The sequence below is a fragment of the Engystomops pustulosus genome, chromosome 2, assembly GCF_040894005.1.
Source record: "Engystomops pustulosus chromosome 2, aEngPut4.maternal, whole genome shotgun sequence".
In the NCBI taxonomy this organism is placed as follows: domain Eukaryota; kingdom Metazoa; phylum Chordata; class Amphibia; order Anura; family Leptodactylidae; genus Engystomops; species Engystomops pustulosus.
In genome coordinates this window covers 106931142-106952459 of record NC_092412.1, presented here as the reverse complement: position 1 = coordinate 106952459, position 21318 = coordinate 106931142, and the positions used below count along the sequence as shown (strand labels likewise).

At 41.8% G+C, this 21318-nt stretch overlaps 2 protein-coding genes across 4 annotated transcripts in view; one reads left to right on the top strand and one right to left on the bottom strand.

Annotated features, from left to right (window-relative positions):
* Positions 1–3866: 3866 nt before the first annotated feature.
* C2H2orf49 (chromosome 2 C2orf49 homolog) lies at positions 3867–9799 on the bottom strand. The gene is made up of 4 exons (XM_072135893.1): positions 9485–9799; positions 7488–7654; positions 5425–5770; positions 3867–4633 (listed from the first exon to the last, which is right to left on the bottom strand). The coding sequence occupies exons 1-4, from the start codon at positions 9590–9592 to the stop codon at positions 4577–4579; spliced, it is 678 nt and encodes a 225-aa protein (XP_071991994.1). The 5' UTR covers positions 9593–9799; the 3' UTR covers positions 3867–4576.
* The window catches only part of TGFBRAP1 (transforming growth factor beta receptor associated protein 1), a 29760-nt gene continuing 18225 nt past the window's right edge, over positions 9784–21318 (top strand). The window contains exons 1-3 of one of the 3 annotated variants that reach the window (XM_072135889.1): positions 9784–9935; positions 15039–15774; positions 16383–16577. In XM_072135889.1, coding sequence (XP_071991990.1) covers positions 15069–15774; positions 16383–16577 — 901 coding nt within the window. In that variant the 5' untranslated portion in view covers positions 9784–9935; positions 15039–15068. The other 2 variants (XM_072135890.1, XM_072135891.1) reach the window with 2 other exon arrangements.

Below are 21318 nucleotides of genomic sequence, written 5' to 3'. Positions count from 1 at the left end.
AGACTTACCGGCTATGGAGAGGGCTCGGCCCGCGAGCCCTCTCCATGCACCGGGAACCGGCGCGCGCCGTACTAATTCAAGGGCCCTTACCCATAAATCCAGATGGTAATCTTATATTTTCTGTCTATGGCCTTCCTCCATCTAAAATCAATGTTTAAATGTATGCTAATAAACTCTATCCCTCAAGGGTCTGGTTTTATACACCGTAACACTGTTTTAACCCTCTACCCCCTGAGATTTAAATTTTTACCTGCAAATGCACAGCCTTACTGTATTCCAATGACCTAAAGGCGTAAAGAAGAGTGATATGGCCTCTCCTGACTTCATTGATGTTCCATTTTCCAAATGCCTCATCATACTTTTGGTTGAAAGCTATTTTGTGATAATGTACTTGCAGGATAGGACATTATTCATGTAAGGAGGGGTACGGCTGGTATGACTTTTCTCCAAATGTACACACACTGGACCATTGATTTAAATAAAATATGTTGCAAGCCCTGAAAAAACTGCTGGAGATGTCACATTCAATTTCTTTCCCCACTGCTCCATCTAGTGGAATTATTGAGAAAGTGTATGTGATATACCAGAGCCAAATAAAACATCAGTTACAGGGGTTTTCTCAGGAAACAAGTTAGGCCCTATTCACAGGATCATTTAGTGATGAGACCCCCACAGATTATGAAAACAGGGGGTTCGAGGGACCTGGGTGGATAAAGAAGAAGTTATTTACAAATCCACTTGCTAAATATACCAAATTATTTTCTTTTGTGTATGACAGCAGAACAGAACTTTGTGTATTTGTGACCTTACAGTAGTTTTAGTAGTATTGCTATTGTCTGACATACAGATAGACAGTGAATGTTTAAAGTGTAAATTCTCATATGTGATTCCCCCTTTAAAAACAGAGTGATGCCTATATTGTGTTACTCGCCCTTTTCTTTCCAAAGTTATTGCATTTTCTGTTCTGAATGTGTTTCGCAAAAATCTTTCTCATCAGAGGAGGGCGAGACTAAGGTCTATCTGTATCTGCCCTCCAGCCGAGTCCAGTTGCCCACAGATCCCATGATGCCTTGTGTTCTACCGCAAAGTGATTTAGCAGCAAATCCAATGAGATTCTTACAAGTAAATCAACTGAACACTGTACAGTGCACATACAGGATGTATATAGTGACAGCCTGAAAGCTTCAACACATGGAGAAGCAGGGAAGATGTAATAAGTGGTAGAAATTATTAGTACATGTGAACAGATGTATAGCCTGTACTGTGTGAGCACTAAGGGTTAATAGGACAGGAACCGATTTGGCAAGCTCTGTGTAGCGCTGCCTAATCTGTGTGCGCTATATAAAGAATTATTATTAATAGCTTTTCTGCACAGAGATTACAGTGCAGAGTACAAGTTGGGGGAAGGGCTGCAGCACAAAGAGAGGAGAAAGACAGAGAAAGTTCTTTAAAATTATAGATTGGGATGAAGGACCTGATGGGGAACAGGGGAGATTTTGTACCTCGCAGTACATTCTGTGCAGGAGATATCTGTATCCACAGTCCTGAACACACCCAGCTCTGCTACATACACAGAGCTCTGACAAATGACCTCCTCCTCTGTGAGCAGCAGCCCCTCTTCTGAGACTGAGTAGATTTATTTATCAGACAGACTCCAGGGCTTGTCAGCACAGGAAGAGGATGGAGCTACTGTATCACTGAGATAATATAAGGGGGGTAGCAAAGAAACTGCTGGATAAGGGAAACAAAGATGATAAGCAAAGGTGTTCTACATCCTGAGAGTTATTGATTTGTGAAAAGTGAAAAAAGTGTATATTTACACTGCAGTGTTAAAGGGAACCTGTCACCACATTTACACTTGTACAGCCAGTGACAGGTTCCTATAGAGCTCAAATAACTGACTGACACCCTTCTTTGAGCTAAAAATAGTTTTGCTTACATTCAGATAAATCACCTTTATCTCATATTACTGGCATCAGAGGGGGGTGTGGGCAGCCTCCTTACTGGTCACAGTCCATGTCATGTCACCAGGGTGACATCATCTCAGGTCCTTTAGCCTCTTAATAATAGCAAACTGTACCTGAGAACATAAAGTCACAGCAGCCTCCATGGACTTCTACTCCTTTCCTTCATATACATGTTGTACAGTTTGCTATTCTTAGAAGGCTAAAGGACCTGCGCGGATGTCACTGGTCACGAATGTAGCACAAGGCACTGTGTAAAAAAATGTACACTATATTTCCCATCTGTGCATAGAGCTTTATATGTCTGTAGTTAATTAGTAGCAGATGGTCCCCAAGTACAAGGAGGCAGAGCAGATATTTGAAGAGACACAGAGCTGTCAGTCAGAATAATGGGGCGTGGTTCACTGCTAGCCTGAGACAGAGAAGAGTCACATACACCAGACATGAGTCACAAAGCTAATTTGCAAATCAGAAAAACTTCTGTTATTAAGGTACAGTGCCCCACTGGCAGCTAATTTTAGGTGATATGGGGAAGACTTGTAAACCTTTATCAGCAGGCATTGCTACTCAAAATCTGGTGACAGGTCTTTAAAGGAAACCTGTCATCAGAAATTGGCCTAATAAACCACTACCAGCATGTTGTCATGCAGTTAACCAGCTTCTAGATCATGTTTCTATCATGGCCCAGCTTAATGGCATCATCCAGAAAATCTACTCTAAAGTTAGATGTATAAAGTCAGGCACTCCCTGCCTCAGAACGCCTCCTCCCATGAGATTCACACAATGCTCCAGACTTCAGGAGATCTGATCAAAGATGTCCCTGGATGCAGGACCATCAATTACAGTGTAGAGGGCGTTCTAAGGAAAGAAAAGCTTGACTTCAGTGTTAAACCCTCCACCTCCTTGACTTTATGCAACCATTTTACATCTTACTTCAAAGTTGATTTTCTGGATGATGCCACCACACTGGGCCCTGAAAGAAATATCATCTAGAAGCTGCCCAGCTGCTTGACAACAGGCCAATCTCTCGTGAAAGGTTCCCTTTAAGCCTAGAGCTTAAACAATTTCCAGTTATGTAACTCTTGTAGCAATTAGTTTTGGCTCAAAACCTTAAAAAATCCACACTATTTTTCCATGTACTGAGCTGTATGAGGGTTTGTTTTTGGTGTAACAAATTTTACCTACCAGTGATGGTATTTAATATTCCATGATGTGTACTGGAAATTGGTTAAAAAAAAAAATTCCAAACCTGGTGAAATTGGTAAAATAACCAATTGGCACTTGTTCCAGGTGACACCTCCTCTATATTCCTGTTACAATCACGGAATAAAATTTATACAGGTATTAATACGTTTGAATAAATTTTTAAAAGATTAAAACCTTTTGTACAAAACAAATCTTCATTTCGCCATGTTCAAACACCAATAAAACGTTTTCATAATACAGCGTACAGACCTGTGTACCGTATGGTCTCATTTTTTCCTAAGATGAGATAATGTTTTCATTGCCGTCATCAGACCGAAGAGACCATCAGGCCATGATGAAGAGCTACTTGACTTGGCTCGAAATGAGGTCTGTTGTCACACCCTTGGATGTGCATCTAATTTTAAACACATCTAAATAAAGTTTTTATCCGGTCATCTGGACTGCTGGAGAAATTCCTTGTAATGACTTTGTGACGTCTCGTGTCATGCCCGCTTCCAGTGGATGGAGTGGGCAGTGAATGACATCCCCTCGATTCCCTGGAAGCCAGCAAGACAGCGGCGGGTCACAGACCATCAAGAGTCATCCTGCCAGGGGCTCCCAGCAACTACAACTTCTTAAAGGGTTTGACCAGGAAAGAAAATGCTCAAAATTCAATCCCCTTGTTATGTTAACACAATAAAGATCATTTTCAACCCCTTCAGTTAGAGACAGGTTGGAAAAGTTTATTATCAATTTAACCCTTTTTATGTTTCTTTTGTTTCAGTCAGTGACACGCAAAATAAATCATCTTTGTTTGCCTTTTTGTAATTTGTCATTCTATTCCATTCTCGTATTTCTGGTAACCTGGAAAATATAAAAACTTTGTCGACACATCATTAGGACTTTAAAAGCCTTTATATTTACTGTACCCACTTATTACTCATCAGAATTCTTAGACAAAACTCTCTTCCCAAAGAATCCAGAATAATTCTGCACTGAATGGCTAAGTGTATAATTCTGTCCATGTAGTTAGAATCCAGTGTCCTCACAGAGGCATCACAAGAAATACAAATGCCACTGCAATCCAAATATTTTAATATTATAAAAATAATAATACCATCATGTCTATTAATAAATCTAAGAAACAACACTACTAGGACTTGTAGGACAGTTTTGGCTTCCCCCTTCCATCAGTACGAGAGTCCTCGGCAATAAATTAGTAACTGAATGTATGAAGGTGTGATCTGTATAAAGAGGGTGGTAGCTTCTGTTTTGCGGAAGAAAAAATGTGAACAATCTCATGCACCATTAACACGTCCTTGTCTGGTAGAAAAGTGTTGGCAATGTCTGTACATCTTTGCACCATTCTATAATCAATTGATAGGATGATTTATCCTCAAGTCAGTCATATTTTCTTTCATGTAAACTCAAGGCCATGTAACATGTTGGATCTTCTTCTTTGCTTCTGTAGGTTTCCCATCGTTCTGCAGGAGAAATTAAATTCTTAGTTTGCATAAAAGTAAAAGATTTAACAGTGGTTTTTAGCTTAAAGGGAAAAATGTAAAATGTATACTAAACTAATAATAATACTGGTGTAAGGGGTAAATAAGAGCATTAACATACCTGTGTGGCCACAAACTGATAAAGCAATGCAGGAACTTGGTGAACCAAAATTTTTTTTTTGTACACGTGTTTTAATACATTTTCAAAAATTAAAACTATAATAAAATCTATATAGTTTTGATAAATTCGTGATCATACCAAACCAAAGAATATAATAGACGTATTATTTGGAGCGCACAGTAAAAGTAATAAAAACTAAGCCCACAAGAAAGTGACGCAAATCCGTTTTTTCGCCAATTTAACCACATTTGAAAATTTTTCCCAGCTTCCCAGTACATGACATCACTGAGAAGTAAATTTTGTTACGCTGAAAATAAGCCCTCACACAGCTCTGTACACCGTACAATACACTGTACAGGTTTTTTGTGGAAGGAGAGATGAAGGTGCAGCAAGGTTAACAGTGCAGAAATAATAATGCGGATAATAATGCAGAGGTATGTCTAAAATGTCATCAATGTACAGACATCGATATGCATCTTATATACACGGCTACGGTGGTAAAATTCCTTTACAAATGCTCAAGAGAGATTCACATACCAAGAGGATCCCAAAAGATGTATCCCAGAACTTAAAACATTTATTCCACTAAAGCCAAAAACAAGCCATCTAAGTGATATATAATGCAGCTACCCTATTCCTGCACAATACGTACCATCACATCCGTGTCCTCCTTTGGAGCTGCCCTTTTGATTTTGACAGCATTGATGGCTGACTGTGTTTTTACTTTCACTGACGCTGTATTGGTCCCAAGTCGTGAAGCTGAATGTTCATGGTTTCCAGTGGGGACCTTTGTTTCCTTGCTGGTGGGTGAGCTACAATGGTGGGACACTGGACTGGTAGGTACGTCTGACGATCTTACTGGTGTGCTGCTTTTGTCTGTGCCTGTTTGATGGAGCCGTTGAGCTTCATCTCCGTTTTCTGTCTTTTTCACCTTTATACTTGTGCTCGTGGAAGTCCCATCAAACACTATAAGGGGGCGTTTTCTGATATTTTCAGACCTGCAAAATAAACACTGTTTAACCGGTAGAATGTCTATGTAAACTTACTTACAGGATATCTACCACCAGGATTAAGGATTGTAAACCAAGCACACTGACATACTAGTGTGTCCTCCCTCTAACAGGATCTGCTCTTTTTCCAGCTTCTTATGCCCTTTTTAAAAAAAAAAAAAAAAAAATCTTTTCAAAATTATGCAAATGAGTCTGAGGGGCTCCAGGGTTAAAGGAGCCTGGAGCCCCTCGGGTTCATTTGCACAATTTTTAAATCCTTTTTTTCTTGAAAACTAGGGCATAAGAAGATAAAAGAGGAGCTTGGTTTACAATCCTTGATCCTGGTGCTAGATGTCCTTTAAAATCCCTTTTTTAAGGATGCATTATTCTACCATGTTAGTACAGTAACAAAAGACAAAAAAAAAAGAAACACATACATATAACGACAGCGAGAATTAAAGTGGCTGTCTAGTTGATACTAATAAAACTAGATTAAATAGTTTTTTAAAAAAAGAAAATATTAGCTGGATACCATGCAAATTTAAGCAGAAACTCTACAAAAACTCACAAGTTCAATGGCTGCAAGAATGGTGAAGGTGATATCAAAGAAGGGTCCTATGTTACATGTTAATTGGACTGTTAGGACGTTTTGGATTGAAATAGCTTTTGATTTCAGTACAGATGACCTTCTAATTCTGCAGATTCAACAAATACCGTATTTTCCGGACTATAAGGCGCACTTAAAAGCCTTGGATTTCCTTGGAAATCAAAAGTGCGCCTTATAGTCCGGTGCGCCCTATGTATGGCGCTGGGCAGCGGACCATACTTACATAGGTCCCGGAGACCGGAGACAGCAGATCTCCAGCGGGAACTGCAGACCACGCGGCACGAACAACTTCTGACGCATGGTCTGCAGTTCCCGCTGGAGATCTGCTGTCTCCGGTAGCGGGGACCTATGTAAGTATGGTCCGCTGCCCTCCTCCATCTCCCCCTCACCTTCCCCGCGTCTCGTCTTCGGGTCGCGTCGCGTCTCTTCTCCGCGTCGCGTCCCGTCTCCGCTCCGCCCCTCCGACACGCCCCCGGACCCCGCGCCTTATAGTCCGATGCGCCTTATATATGGAATTATTACATATATAAGGCGCATCGGACTAATGCGCCTTATATTCCGGTGCGCCTAATGGCCCGGAAAATACGGTAATCATTTTCAATTCAACCTATAAAATGTCTTAAAACACTGCATAATAATTTGGAACTGTGCATTTTGATGAGTTTTTTTTTACATTTTAAAGACTATACTGTTATCATTGGGAGGTCTGTTCAATAAAATTGTATTTATACTCTAAAGGGTGATGACAATGATTATACTGACATTATACTGTCATTTGCATTGACCATTTATGAAAATCAGAGATAAATATAATTTACATAATAATTTGGAACTTAGTGTATTTCCATGTTCCCTTTCAAGTTTGCGATTTGTGTCAAAAGTGATTAAGAAGCAGAGGTCAGCAAGGGAACCAGGCAACATTTTTACACCAATCTGAGCTTTTTCTATATATTAAAAAAAAATATATTGGCCGGACAAAGTCACAAAAGTTATAAGACCAACAAGATATCTAGAACTACTAAGACAACAGGGCTTCGCTTGAGTCCAATGTTGAAAAAGTAAACGCTATACCCTGATAATTCTTCAAAAATTCTTTGTGTCTACTGACACAGTGCATACCTCTTCGTGTGGGGCTCTTCGGGTTTCTTTACTTCCCTCCTACTTTCCATCATCTTACCCCATCGGCTTTTCGGTAACGTTCTTTGGGGAAGAGGCATAGCATGCTGGACAAAGATCTCAGTTAACTTCTCTTTATCATTCACAGTATCCTTCACTATGATGTTTTTCTGGAATAAAATACATTCGATGTTAACTTCAGTACAATAAAGCTCCATGAACCTTTTCTCTATGGAAATAATAATTTGAGGAAATCAAGTTGCCCTAGTCCAGTGATGGCGAACCTCTTAGCGACTGAGTGCCCAAACTGCAACCCAAACCCCCCTTATTTATCGCGAGGTGCCAACCAAAAATTAAAGCAGTAATTATTGCTCTCTGTTCTTCAACAACTTTCAATCATATTGGCCTCCTGAGGACAGCAACACAATAGAAAGATGGAAAATTGTCATCATTTTAGCTTCTTTCCAGTGTCCCTCTGTACACAGAGAATCGTGGGGCCAGCAGGAGGTCCTCCAAAGATAATTCAGCACTGTCTACTCATTCTCCTTCTTCCTACAGTCCCAAGTAGCGAAGTAAGTATCAAAATATGGCTGAAAGCAGCATCTTTTCAACCACAGGAAGATTCTTTGAGTCATGTCTGGTGTGCTGGGGCGATGGCCCGGGTGCCCACAGAAAGGGCTCTGAGTGCCGCGTCTGGCACCCGTGCCATAGGTTCGCCACCACTGCCCTAGTCATTCATGATGTCTTATCCCTTCACTATTCTGTTGTGCGAGAACAATACTGTAAGCCTCCTTTACCATCATGTGACCACATTATGGGCATATTAACATTGGGATATAAAATCTCACTTGCAAAAGGAAAGGACTTTGACATTTTGTAAAATATTGCAAAAAAAAAAAAAAGAAAAACTCAGACTGCCATATTAATCCATCAAACTGCCTTGTGGCTGCTTAGGTCCTGTTTGCACATGCTACCTGCAGATACCCCGGCTTACTGTACATGTAATGACAGTGACCCAATGAAAATGATCACATCTCCTGAACTGTTGCACCTAGAAACAAAATTCTGTTGTCATATTAAAGGTTTCATATCATATAAAGATTGTATTTCTATGTGAAACAGAACTGAAGATGAAATTAAAAAATGTAATTTTTAATTACAGATTTTAATACCCGAATGTAACAATGGATCTCCGTTTCTCTTCTACTCCGATTCTTCTCTTTAATTGGACACCAGAATTGTGTTTTTAGGTGCCACAGTTTCAGAGCGTTTAAGGGGCGCCACCCTCCAGCCCTGCCAACTGAAAGCAGGAGGAGCTGCAGAAAACACTTTGCAAAAGTATATGCACCCCCTGCCTCTGAGGTGCATATGTACACATTTATAATATATAAAGATTGAGGTTTATAAAATGGTTAATTTTTCATGGGGAAAAAAATGATATTTTTTCACATTTATAGTTATTTGTATGCCGATTCTATTAAAGCAAGCTGTTATTAATAAAATTATTCTATCAATTTAAAGTCTCATATGACATTAGAAAAACATAAAATAAAAAATTGTTATGATATGTAAAAACTAAACAGAACTGCAAAAATTCACCAGGACATTCAAGCACCAATTTCACTCACCCGGTGAGTTAAAATAAAATGTTAATTTATGCAATAAACAAATGCCCTTATAGCATATGACTATTACTGGCTCAGTAATATATTACAGTAAAAATGTAATCGCTTTTTTGAATTGTGCAAAACAATTTTAAAAAATTATATATTACTGCAGATGCTTAAATGGGTTGTCCAGGGGGATGCCTGGTGTTGCAATGTTTTCATTTTAAGATATCCCCTGGACAATCCCTTTAAGAACAAAAACTTGCAACACCCAAATTAGTGTATCCAGTGATGAGCCATAAGGCTGTTATGGTAATAGTAAGTGTGGCTGGTAATAGACAGAATGGCTGCAGCCTGGCACATGCTGCCCATAGCACGGACCAGTCCTCTCACCTGCTCCAGGGACAGCAGCAGGAAGTCTCTGGATAGCAGCTCTGGATGCAGGAGAAAGTCACCCTCCTGGCCCCCTGGCACTGATCTACCTCCATCAACTGCCATCATGAAAACTACCCACAAGCCCCTGCGGCCAGCCGGAACTGACGCCACTAGCTGTGTCTTTCCATGGTTAGTAGGTTCATGATGTCAAACAACAAAGCCCCGTGTCCCGTGTGCACAGCAAGGAACCGCACATAGAGGCTCAGTGCGTGTGTGTACTGACACACAAAGAATATGTCAGACCGAATATATTGCCCACACTAAAGATGGCCGAAGCTGTGCCACAGAGGGTATCACGTGGCTGCTTCCAATGGCAGGGTAGAAGGTCACATGTCAATGAAACGACGCCCCTTTCTGTAACACGTGACAGTGACAGAGAGGAGGCCCGGGGCAGCCACAGCACAGCCAGGTATTTACCCCCGTCCTTGTGTACCCCGATATCCATGTGTCACGTGTCTGCTCCGCGGCTTTACACCTGTCATCGCAGAGCAAGGTGCAGACACATGGAGCTGGGCTCCCACCGTATAAGGAGGGACATCTCTCGTAGACTGCTGCCCTGTACCGAAATCTACAGCCTTGTCCAGTGGGTGCAGCACCCATTACTGGTTATCACATATGTGCCAGGTCCAGGATGGTGTCCTCTGCTAATTACTGTGACATGGGTGCAGCACCCAGTACTGGTTATTAGATGTGCCAGGTGCCGGATGGTCTCCTCTACTGATCACTGTGACATGGGTGCAGCACCCAGTATTAGTTATTAGATATGTGTCAGGTCCAGGATGGTCTTGTCTGCTGATCACTGTGACATGGGTGCAGCACCCAGTATTAGTTATTAGATATGTGTCAGGTCCAGGATGGTCTTGTCTGCTGATCACTGTGACATGGGTGCAGCACCCAGTAATGGTTATTACATATGTGCCAGGCCTGGGATGGTCTTGTCTGCTGATCACTGTGACATGGGTGCAGCACCCAGTATTAGTTATTAGATATGTGTCAGGTCCAGGATGGTCTCCTCTGCTGATCACTGTGACATGGGTGCAGCACCCAGTACTGGTTATTAGATATGTACCAGGTCCAGGATGGTCTTGTCTGCTGTGACATGGAATACAATACTATGATGGTGGTGCATACAGCTGAAATCTTATCTATTAATTTTGTGACGTTCCAAATACTTCATGGGTTTTCTTTATGACTTTATCATCTAGATCAGTGATTTTCAACCAGTGTGCCGTGACACATGGTCGGGTGTGCCACGGGGAAAGTTCCCCAAACTATGGTGCCCCCTGTGTTTTGTTTCCCGGCAATGCGCAGCAATGTAAAATGAGAAATACTATAGTCATGAGGCTGGAGTACTACAAGTACCAGCTCATATGCTGAGTATATGAGCTGGCACTTGTACTCTGGCCTCATGGCCATAGTACCCCTTTATTTTGCAGTATATGAGCCACATGATAATCAGCACCATATACTAAAAACAGGGAGAAACTGAGAACTGTTGAGGAAGAGGTTTCACACTCACTCACTGAGTGAGTAAAAAATTTAGAATCTATATTATTAACTATATGTATAATATGACTGTTTTAGTGTCATTTTGTGCTATTTTGGTTAGTGGTGTGCCCCAGGATTTTCTAAGTATAAAAAGTGTGCCGTGGCTCAAAAAAGGTTGAAAATCACTGATCTAGATGATACACAAGTTGTCATAATTCTATCTTATATTGGGGACAATATTGCCTTGCAGCAACACATGAAGACACACCCCAGACTGAAGAGAAGCCTAGTACAGCTTTGGCTGTAAACCAAAAACTTTGCATTGCTTTCATTGGGTGAAAAAGGGGGATGAGAACTCCCAGCGCACCTGCAGAGAACTGTTTGATACAGCCACCACTGTGATTTTGGCTTTGGTCCCAAGTCAGATATCTCCTGCTGGAAGGATGCTGACTGTGCAGTGTGTGGAATGCTAACAGGAAAACTATAATGGGAAGGAAAAGATCTCCTCCCGAATGAGGATAGGGGCTCTCAATAGTTGTAGGTGATGACACATTTTCTGAATCATTTCAACATGGCTTTTATTAGCATCTTACAAAGCCACTTCTGTTTTATCTTTGAATAGATACTGATAGGATATGTCGGCACCAGTCACTAAAACTAAATTCTGCAAACCCCTTCCACCATACAGGCTCTGCATCTCCATTGAGACCTGCTAAATATCTGACCATAGACTTGTTATACGATAGGGGGTCTTCTACCTCAGGCTCTCTCCCATTAGGTACATTCTCATATCACTTGGTTTGCATTAGTACTTTGCTGTTTCTATAATTCCCTGAAATCCTTAAATGCAGGATCATTTCTCCATTTGTGGCAGTAATTACCCAGTGTCTAATATATAACAGATTTCCTTATGCTAATAAATTGAAATAATCTCTGTATAATATTTACTTCATCTGTAATATGCGTGCAGGGCGTGTTGTCAGGGGTCCCTCTCAATCAGCTTTTCTCCAGGTAACTCTAAGAGATAACATTTTGGCTGCATTCACACACTGCATTTGCGTTTTGAAATATAATTCTGTTTCAATATTTTTATTGTTGAGATACATGCTAAGTGACGGTTACAGAATAAGAGAATAATGTATAACTCCAGTTTTTACATTACTTTGCACAGTTTTGCTTTGGTAACATATTGGTAGTAAGTAAAATTAAATTTTAGTTAACAAGAACAAAGGGTGAAGGAAGGGAGTTGGAGCAGGATCAGATTCACCACCAGGGGTATATAGTGTGAAGTTTAAAGAGGACCTGTCAGCAGATTTTGACCACCCTGAGTAACAATGTCTGCTGATAAAGGGTTACAAGTCCTCCCCATATCACCTAAAATTAGCCGCCATTGAGGCCCTGTACCTTAATTGCAAATGTTTTTCTGACATGCTAATATTCATCTACACATATATAAAGCTCTATGTAAAGATGGGAAATATTGTGTCAATTTGCTTATACTGTGCCTTGTGTTACATTAATGACATGTGACCAGAGTGACATAATTGCAGGTCCTTCAGCCCTCTAAGAATAGCAAACTGTACACCATGTATGTGATCACATGAAATCACATCAGCCTCCATGTAGGATGGAGAGAAGTAGAAGTCCATGGAGGCTGCTGTGACTTAAAGAGGACCTGTCACCCCCGAAAATACCCCCACCAAATATGTCATCCTAATCCTGTCCCCAGCCCCTTTATATTTATTAAATTTTTATTAAAATTTGTGTTTGCACACTTAGTTTTAGTCGATCCGACCTCTTACCAAATAGGAGGTCGGATCGTCGTACAGGTCCCCTAGCAGTCGGCTGTATTCATGAGAGGGCCAGCCAACACACCTGTAAGAATCACCGGCAGCGCATGCCGGTGCCGGCTCTATGCGATGCGGCACCCTGACAGCAAATGTGGTGACAGGTTCCCAATAACGTCTCTATGCTTAGGAATAAGGGTTGATTGTAGAGGTATTGTCTGCATCTGCTGGAAAATGTTGCCATTTGTTTTCCCCAGAAGACATTAATAATAATAATTTCTTTATTTCTATAGCGTACACAGATTACACAGCGCTGCACAAAGCTTGCCAAATTGGTCATTGGTGGTTTATGGTAGAGATTAGCACAGTGATGGTAGGAGTAGCAGGGGACTTCCAAGATCTGGCCAGAAGTAATTTTGTTGTTTGCAGTAAATGGGCAATAATGACACGGAGATGAGTGGGGATATTTCCAATGTCCAGCCCAAGTAAGGCTAAGGTCGGGTAGTTCGGATATAATATCCTCCAGTACTTTCCAGTAGAGTTGTTGTTTGGCATTCCCAGAAGATGTGCATAATTGTGCCTTTATTGCCACATTCCCTCCAACATCTGTCTGTGGACCCTGAACAAGAGCAGGTGTGTAGTATATACCTCTATAAGCCCAACAATTTTCATTGTTCCATTACTTTGCGGAGGGTTCTATTTGTAAGTAATTTTCCCATTCGTTTCGAGGGGCAAACTTGGATTGTCCTCCTCCCTCTAACAACGCATCTCATATTGCTTGTGATAAGCATAATGTACAATACTTTGGACAAAATAGGAAATTGTAGAGAGGGGATGGGATAGATGCTTTTAGGATTTTGGAAGATGTTATAGAATCCCTTAATATCACTATTTGTTGTGTAAGGACATCTGGTAGATTAAAGGTTTCTCTACCGTTTTGAAATGCAAATCAAGCGCAAGATTAAGAGTTTGGCCCAATCATTGAAACACATGCGAGCAGGAATGAGCCCCCCTAGTAAGTGTGAAGGGGGAGGGGGGCAAAGGGGCCGCACCCTTCCACTTGAGATTGTACTACCTATATCATCCACCAGGTTATAGCGTAATTCTATGACAGGCATGACCTGGTGTAGAATTGTCCAGGAGTGCATCTGGCTTGGGCTTTTTTAATAGGCTGGAGCCTCTGGATATGTCCGGCACATGCAGGGGGCGGGGTTTACACCATACGCCGGCACACCATATGCCAGTGTATGATAAATCCCTCCCCTGCATGCTTTGCATGTGGAAACACATATGTGATTGGGACAAGTCCCTCCCCGTCACGTTTCAGTTTCAAAACGCAGTTCAAATGCAACGTGTGATCGCAGCCTCATAGAAACACTGAATCAGCTATAGATATAATTTCCTATGATTTTCTTACTCTTTCATGTATGACTACTGCACGTCCCTGCTTCATACTTGTGACAGTTATATCACAGTTATAATGTACACGTAACTATACATTTATTATTGTAAAATATATTTGTTATAAAGTCTCTATAAGATTTATGACTTCTTCAAATTGGTTTTCCAACAGGAGGCAAACTGGGTTAAAGAGATTGTTCAGTGGTTGAATAACATGGCTGCTTTTGTCCAAAAAAGAGTGCCACACTTGATGATGGGTAGTCACTGGTATTACAACTAAGCGCCACACTTGATGATCGGTAGTCACTAGTATTACAACTAATCTCTTTATAGCTGAGTTGCAATACCAGCACAAACCATGGTCAAGTGTGGCACTGTTTTATGTGGGAAAACAAAACAAGGAACGTTAAAAATAATTATTTCTCACTGGTTCCCTGTGGCCTGGTATTGACCCAGCAGGCATTATCTGTGTGTCTAGATGAGAGCAGGATATACATGGAGAAAAAAGAGGGATGAGTAACAGAATGATATCCCTAACATATAGTAGTACCGTCAGTGGCTGGTTTTGGTAGGTAAGCATACACAACCAGATAACTAGCATGGGGCTTGTGTTAGTAGAAGGCAGTGGGCTGGATGGACCTGGTTAGTATCAGAGCGGCAGCAGTTCTGGATCTTTGGCTTATTTAACCACATTCTTTGCTTAGGACCTATACAGTACATATGTATATGTTGTAAAGATTGTGTTGTCAGCCCAGGTTGTATATGATGCAATGAGAAGTGTTGAAATGTTTATGTTTGCTGAAATGTTGTCATTGTTTCTAATGTTAACTTTCCAGGACGCCCTGGGGCTCGCTCTCTATTTTGCCATGAGCGTTCAGGCGTTTAAACTGGTGTGCGCCACAGAGAAGGAACATCTTCCCCCAGGGATACAGATTGAATGTTTGGAGTGCTGTGGGCATGACCTATACATTGGCACTAGTGACAGCTGCATCCACCATCTCCTGCTAGTGGAAGAAGACAACACTGAAGTGACCGGCCTATCGTTGGTTCAGTCTGAGCACCTTAACACTAGCTTCACCACCACCCGACAACGGCACAGACAGCTGGGTTTAAAGAAGCCAATATGTGAATTAAGAGCGGCCTCGGCCCTGGGACGGTTACTGGTGTTGTGTGATAATACCATTACTTTGTTGTGCAGTGACTCTCTAGAGCCTATCCCAGGAACAAAGATCCGGGGGGTGCTCAGCTTCACCCTCAATGAGAACCCAGTGAATGGGGATCCCTTTAGTGTGGAGGTTTGTCTTATCTCTTCTAAAAGACGCACTGTGCAGATCTTCAGCGTGGGTCTGGAGCGGGTCCAGCTGGTACGTGAGGTCAGCACCCCAGAGCAGCCCTGTGCCCTGGCAGCAGATGGGCATTTTCTGTGCCTGGCCCTCAGCAGCCGCTATGTCACCTTGAACTATAACACTGGACATTGCCAGGATCTCTTTCCCTATCCTAGTGAGCAGAAGAGGCCGATCATTAAGAGGATCAGCAGACAGGAGTTTCTTCTGGCTGGACCTGGAGGATTAGGTAATGCACAGAAATGTTACATTTTTACCATTTTGTTATTTTAGAAAAGATTGATTACCCCTCCCCACCACTTGTATGAAACCATGGCACTACTACTGGCTATGTACCAGGTCTTTTACTTCAACCCCTTCAAACATCCACTGTGATATCAAGTAGCAGAAAATAAGATGAATATATTTCACCCACAAGCTGCAAGAAAATCTGTGCTATGAGTTGTTGAGCTATGGTCATAACATGTTTTTGAAGCTATTCTTGAATGTACTATAGGAGGATGGGTGGCATCTATGATGTCTATTCTCCAAACAAGCTACTGCTACAAGCTAGGGCAAGACCGTAGACTGCATTTCTGGTCAGACATTGGTTTCTCGCATCCTTAATGGATGTAGGAGGCTGTTTAATTGTCATTTTGTGACATTTTCCTGAAAGTCAGTTAATTCATATTCGAAATTTTTTTTTCCACCCAAAATCTTATTTATTTTGAAATAATCAGATCTTACAGAAGAAAAAAAATAATCAAAGGTTCCCTGAAGACCATTACAAAACAGGAGCTCTCACAGATGTGACAGTGATGTTGCTGACATTTTACTAGGTTACGTTTGTGCTTTTAGGTATGTTTGCCACGGTAGCAGGAATCTCTCAGCGTGCACCAGTGCATTGGTCAGAGAATGTTATTGGAGCAGCCGTATCTTTTCCCTATGTGCTGGCTTTGGATGAAGAGTTTGTTACGGTGCACAGCATGCTGGATCAGCAGCAGAAGCAAAGCCTGCCATTCAAGGAAGGTATCATTCTGCAGGATTTTGAAGGTAAAGGTCAAAAACTATGTTTTACAAGTCATTGATTTTCTGTATTTCCAATGCTGCTAATCTGACATAAAACAAAAAAGGCCAATACGAAGAGGGGCTATTGTTTTGGATATTTTTTAGGAAATTTTGGGTTATACAAAATATTCCTGTACTGTGCATTCTCCCTTAGACAATGGGCCAGATTTACTTACCCGGTCCAGTCGCGGATTCGGGTTCTGCCAGGATTCACTAAGGTCGTGCGCCCGATGTCCACTAGGTGTCGCTGCTGCGCTGAAGTCCGCCAGAATTCACCTCCTCTGTCTCGGTGTATGTGAGTGCTATTCTTGCGACACATATTCTTTTTTTTTTTTAATTCTGTTGTTTTTCTGACGACCACGCCCCCCCATTTCTGTCGTGGGAAAGCCGGCGTCGATGCACCACAACCCGATTGCGTTCGCCAAAATCCTGGGGCAATTCGGCGTGAATCTAAAAAATTCAAGAAACCTGACGAAAATGCGCGATTTGGACCCTTAGTAAATGAGCCCCATTATGTAAATCCTGCACGGCAAAGAAAAGTGTTTGGATCATTATGGTACATATAAGAAGTGCTGGTGAGTATGGCAGCCTTCCCTGTAGCGTAGGGTTTTTTGTGTGGGACAGAGCAGCTCTCAGTGCTTCATGATCTCTTTGTAGATCCGGTTGAAAAAAGGCATAGGTTCAACCTTTAATCCCATAGGGTTGTTCCAGAGGAAGGCAAATACAAACCTACAAGGCTGACGTGAAATAGTCCCAACCACAATTATGGTAGTCAGAATGATTCTGTGGATCAACGTTTTTATTTTCATAATCAATGATATATCTGCTCTTAAAGGAACTCTACGACATGGATACACTACAAGCACACTTACACGCTGGTGGGTTTCCCCTGAAACAGGATCTGTTCTTCTTTTATTTTCTAATCGGCTAGTTTTGTAGAAAAAATATGCAAATGATACTCCGGGGCTTCTGTCTATGTCACAGAAGCCCCTCCTGTCTCTGCCTTCTGCTAATTATGCATGTCTCTGTATGGCGTCCTCCCTCCCCTCCCCTGGCATATAGCCGATGACATCAGACAGAGCCAGAAGGGTCTTCTATGACATAGGCAGTGGCCCTTGACGATTTTCTCCAAATTAGAAAATTAGAATAAAGAAAGAGACAATACTGTTTCAGGGGACACAGACCAGAGTGTTAGTATACTTGGTGTACAGTACTGCATCCATGTCGGCAATTTCCTTTAAGGAAGGACATGTGTCAGCAGCACCCCCAGCTGTGTTGGTTACATTAAAGATGACAATTTTTTTGTGATTGTACTCTTCATACTTAAAGAGGAAGAGCTTTATCTTGTTACACTTTCATTGTGTCAGTAGTATGCCTTCTTCCTTCCTCTTGTGCAACCCATCAGAATTCTTAAGAATAAAAACAGTGGTAAAGTACACATTCATAATTCATCTAGTACATTCTAATAATATGTTCCAAAACATTTTATCTTTACACAAATTGGACCAGTGTGGAACTGATGTTCAAATGTTATCATGGTTACTTATTGAATGCGTTTCGATAGAAAACCGTATGCGAACGGGCCGAGGTAGCACTAGCGGTACTTGTGACCGCACCCTTAGAGGTGGCTAAGATGTGTATTTCTAGATCTTCGGTAATTCTTAGGTCATCAAAGCAGAGAAGGTTGTTAATAATCTACATTTTTTGGCAGCATGTAATGTTTTGTCACTCTTTATACCTTTTCATTTTGGCTGGACTTTCATTTTGGATCATTTTATGTGTGTCACCAAATGAGTATACGTTCAGGGCAGCATTGTTATATTGTTATATGTTGTGATATTACACCACAAAGTGATGGCAGCTGCCCATGCTTCTATTGTGGATTGCAGCCTCTAGCAGGTAATGAGGCATATTGTAATATTGTAGGTAAACTAAAGGCGTACACTCACCGGCCACTTTATTAGGTACACCATGCTAGTAACGGGTTGGACCCCCTTTTGCCTTCAGAACTGCCTCAATTCTTCGTGGCATAGATTCAACAAGGTGCTGGAAGCATTCCTCAGAGATTTTGGTCCATATTGACATGATGGCATCACACAGTTGCCGCAGATTTGTCGGCTGCACATCCATGATGCGAATCTCCCGTTCCACCACATCCCAAAGATGCTCTATTGGATTGAGATCTGGTGACTGTGGAGGCCATTTGAGTACAGTGAACTCATTGTCATGTTCAAGAAACCAGTCTGAGATGATTCCAGCTTTATGACATGGCGCATTATCCTGCTGAAAGTAGCCATCAGATGTTGGGTACATTGTGGTTATAAAGGGATGGACATGGTAGCAACAATACTCAGGTAGGCTGTGGCGTTGCAACGATGCTCAATTGGTACCAAGGGGCCCAAAGAGTGCCAAGAAAATATTCCCCACACCATGACACCACCACCACCAGCCGGAACCGTTGATACAAGGCAGGATGAATCCATGCCTTCATGTTGTTGATGCCAAATTCTGACCCTACCATCCAAATGTCGCAGCAGAAATCGAGACTCATCAGACCAGGCAACGTTTTTTCCAATCTTCTACTGTCCAATTTTGATGAGCTTGTGCAAATTGTAGCCTCCGTTTCCTGTTCTTAGCTGAAAGGAGTGGCACCCGGTGTGGTCTTCTGCTGCTGTAGCCCATCTGCCTCAAAGATCAACGTACTGTGCGTTCAGAGATGCTCTTCTGCCTACCTTGGTTGTAACGGGTGGTGATTTGAGTCACTGTTGCCTTTCTATCAGCTCGAACCAGTCTGCCCATTCTCCTCTGACCTCTGGCATCAACAAGGCATTTCCGCCCCACAGAACTGCCGCTCACTAGATGTTTTTTTTTTCCGGACCATTCTCTGTAGTAAACCCTAGAGATGGTTGTGTGTGAAAATCCCAGTAGATCAGCAGTTTCTGAAATACTCAGACCAGCCCTTCTGGCACCAACAACCATGTCACGTTCAAAGGCACTCAAATCACCTATCTTCCCCATACTGATGCTCGGTTTGAACTGCAGGAGATTGTCTTGACCATGTCTATATGCCTAAATGCACTGAGTTGCCGCCATGTGATTGGCTGATTAGAAATTAAGTGTTAACGAGCAGTTGGACAGGTGTACCTAATAAAGTGGCCAGTGAGTGTATATTTCTCTGTGCATTATGCGAAAGTGTGTATCTTTCCATGCTTTATGGACAGCTATTTTACGTACAGCTTGCCACCCCTTGACAAAACCCCTTGTGTAGGTTTTCCACTGCAATAAATGGAGAAGACCATGCCCCAAATGCTGAGGCCACATCCTGTTGTACCCAATCATCTACATGTCGCATGTAGAAATGAGAAATGCTAGGACAGACAGACCCTGGGAGAATTAGTGTATCAAATTTGTTAGAATCCACTTCCTTACTTCTATAAAGCAGTTTTGACATGTTGTGATGTTGTACCTGAGCGTATTGCAGCTCCTGTCCCTGGCCCAGGTCAAATTTATCAAAGGCCTTTCCTGCTTCAAGGGTGACCAGAGCAGGCACCGTTGCAGGTGATCCGCCCCGTAGCCCCCAGCGCAAACATGACTCTCCTAATATTAGTTACTGCCGCCCTGCCTTTTACAAAGCCTACTTGCGTGGGAGCTATTATTTGTGGTAAAACAGCAGCTAGACGGTTTGCCATGATCTTAGAGAATATCTTTTGATCTTGATTTAATAGATATGGCCTGAAGGAGCTCGCGACCATGTAATCCCTCCTCTGGAATTAAAGGAAACCTACCATTTGATTTGATGCATTATGAAGCAAACATACCTTAAGACTGCCGTTGCTACACTGATGCAGGATCATATCTTGGTTATTGGTTGATTTGAGTGGTTTTGCTGAAAAAAAACAATTAAAACATTCAGGACCTTGGGAAAGCTGGGTCAGGCTGGCTGCCTAAATAAGCACATTACACAGAGCTTGTAATTACAAATGATGGTTAGTCAAAACATGACTAATCAACCTGAGCTGGATGACTCATACACAGCAGCTGGGGGATGGTGCAGCAATTGATTCTTCTGCCTTCAGGCACAACCCAGGGATTACATCATCCTCTCCTGCAGTGAGTAACTCACGTGCTGGGAGAAGCGCTGAACCAGCCATAGAAGCGACAGTGCTTCATTAACATAATGTTATATCTGTTTTATCACAAAACCACTCGACACAGGGATTAACCAAGATATGATCCTGCATCAATGTAGCTACAGTATTCTCAAGGTATGCTTCATAATGCCTCAAATGGTAGGTTTCCTTTAATATTATGTGCACCTAGTTAGAGTCCCTAATAAAATATCCCCCTTGCAGTATGGAGTTAAATAAGTTGGACAAGAGCGGGGTAATCTGTTGGTGCATGGCTTTGTTAAATTCCCCAATATAGCCATATTCTCAATCAGTCAGTCTGCGACCATGCCTTTTACTTTAATTTTTTTTACTTTTCATGGTGCTTGTGCTCAATTGCGACTTTTTTTGCACCTAAAACTGTCTCCCTTCAAAGTTCGCCAGTGTCTAGTTTTCTGTAGTGTTCCCTGAGTGTTCACCCGAATGCAGATGTGAAAATTGCGACTTTTTGAAAAAGTTGCAAATTGTAGCGCAAATCTAAACCTGCCTCTGACCTGGCATAGAAAATAGCTGGGGAACTGATTGCAAAAAGTCTCCAAAAGTCGTGACTTTTGTTTTAA

Excerpts from the sequence above, each read along its gene's own strand:
- C2H2orf49 (XM_072135893.1), bottom strand. The coding sequence starts at position 9,592 with ATGATGGCAGTTGATGGAGGTAGATCAGTGCCAGGGGGCCAGGAGGGT. Across the intron at positions 7,655-9,484 it reads TGCTGCTGTCCCTGGAGCAG|AAAAACATCATAGTGAAGGA; the intron begins GTGAGAGGACTG and ends ATTTTATTCCAG. Across the intron at positions 4,634-5,424 it reads AGGAGGACACGGATGTGATG|AACGATGGGAAACCTACAGA; the intron begins GTACGTATTGTG and ends TTTCTCCTGCAG.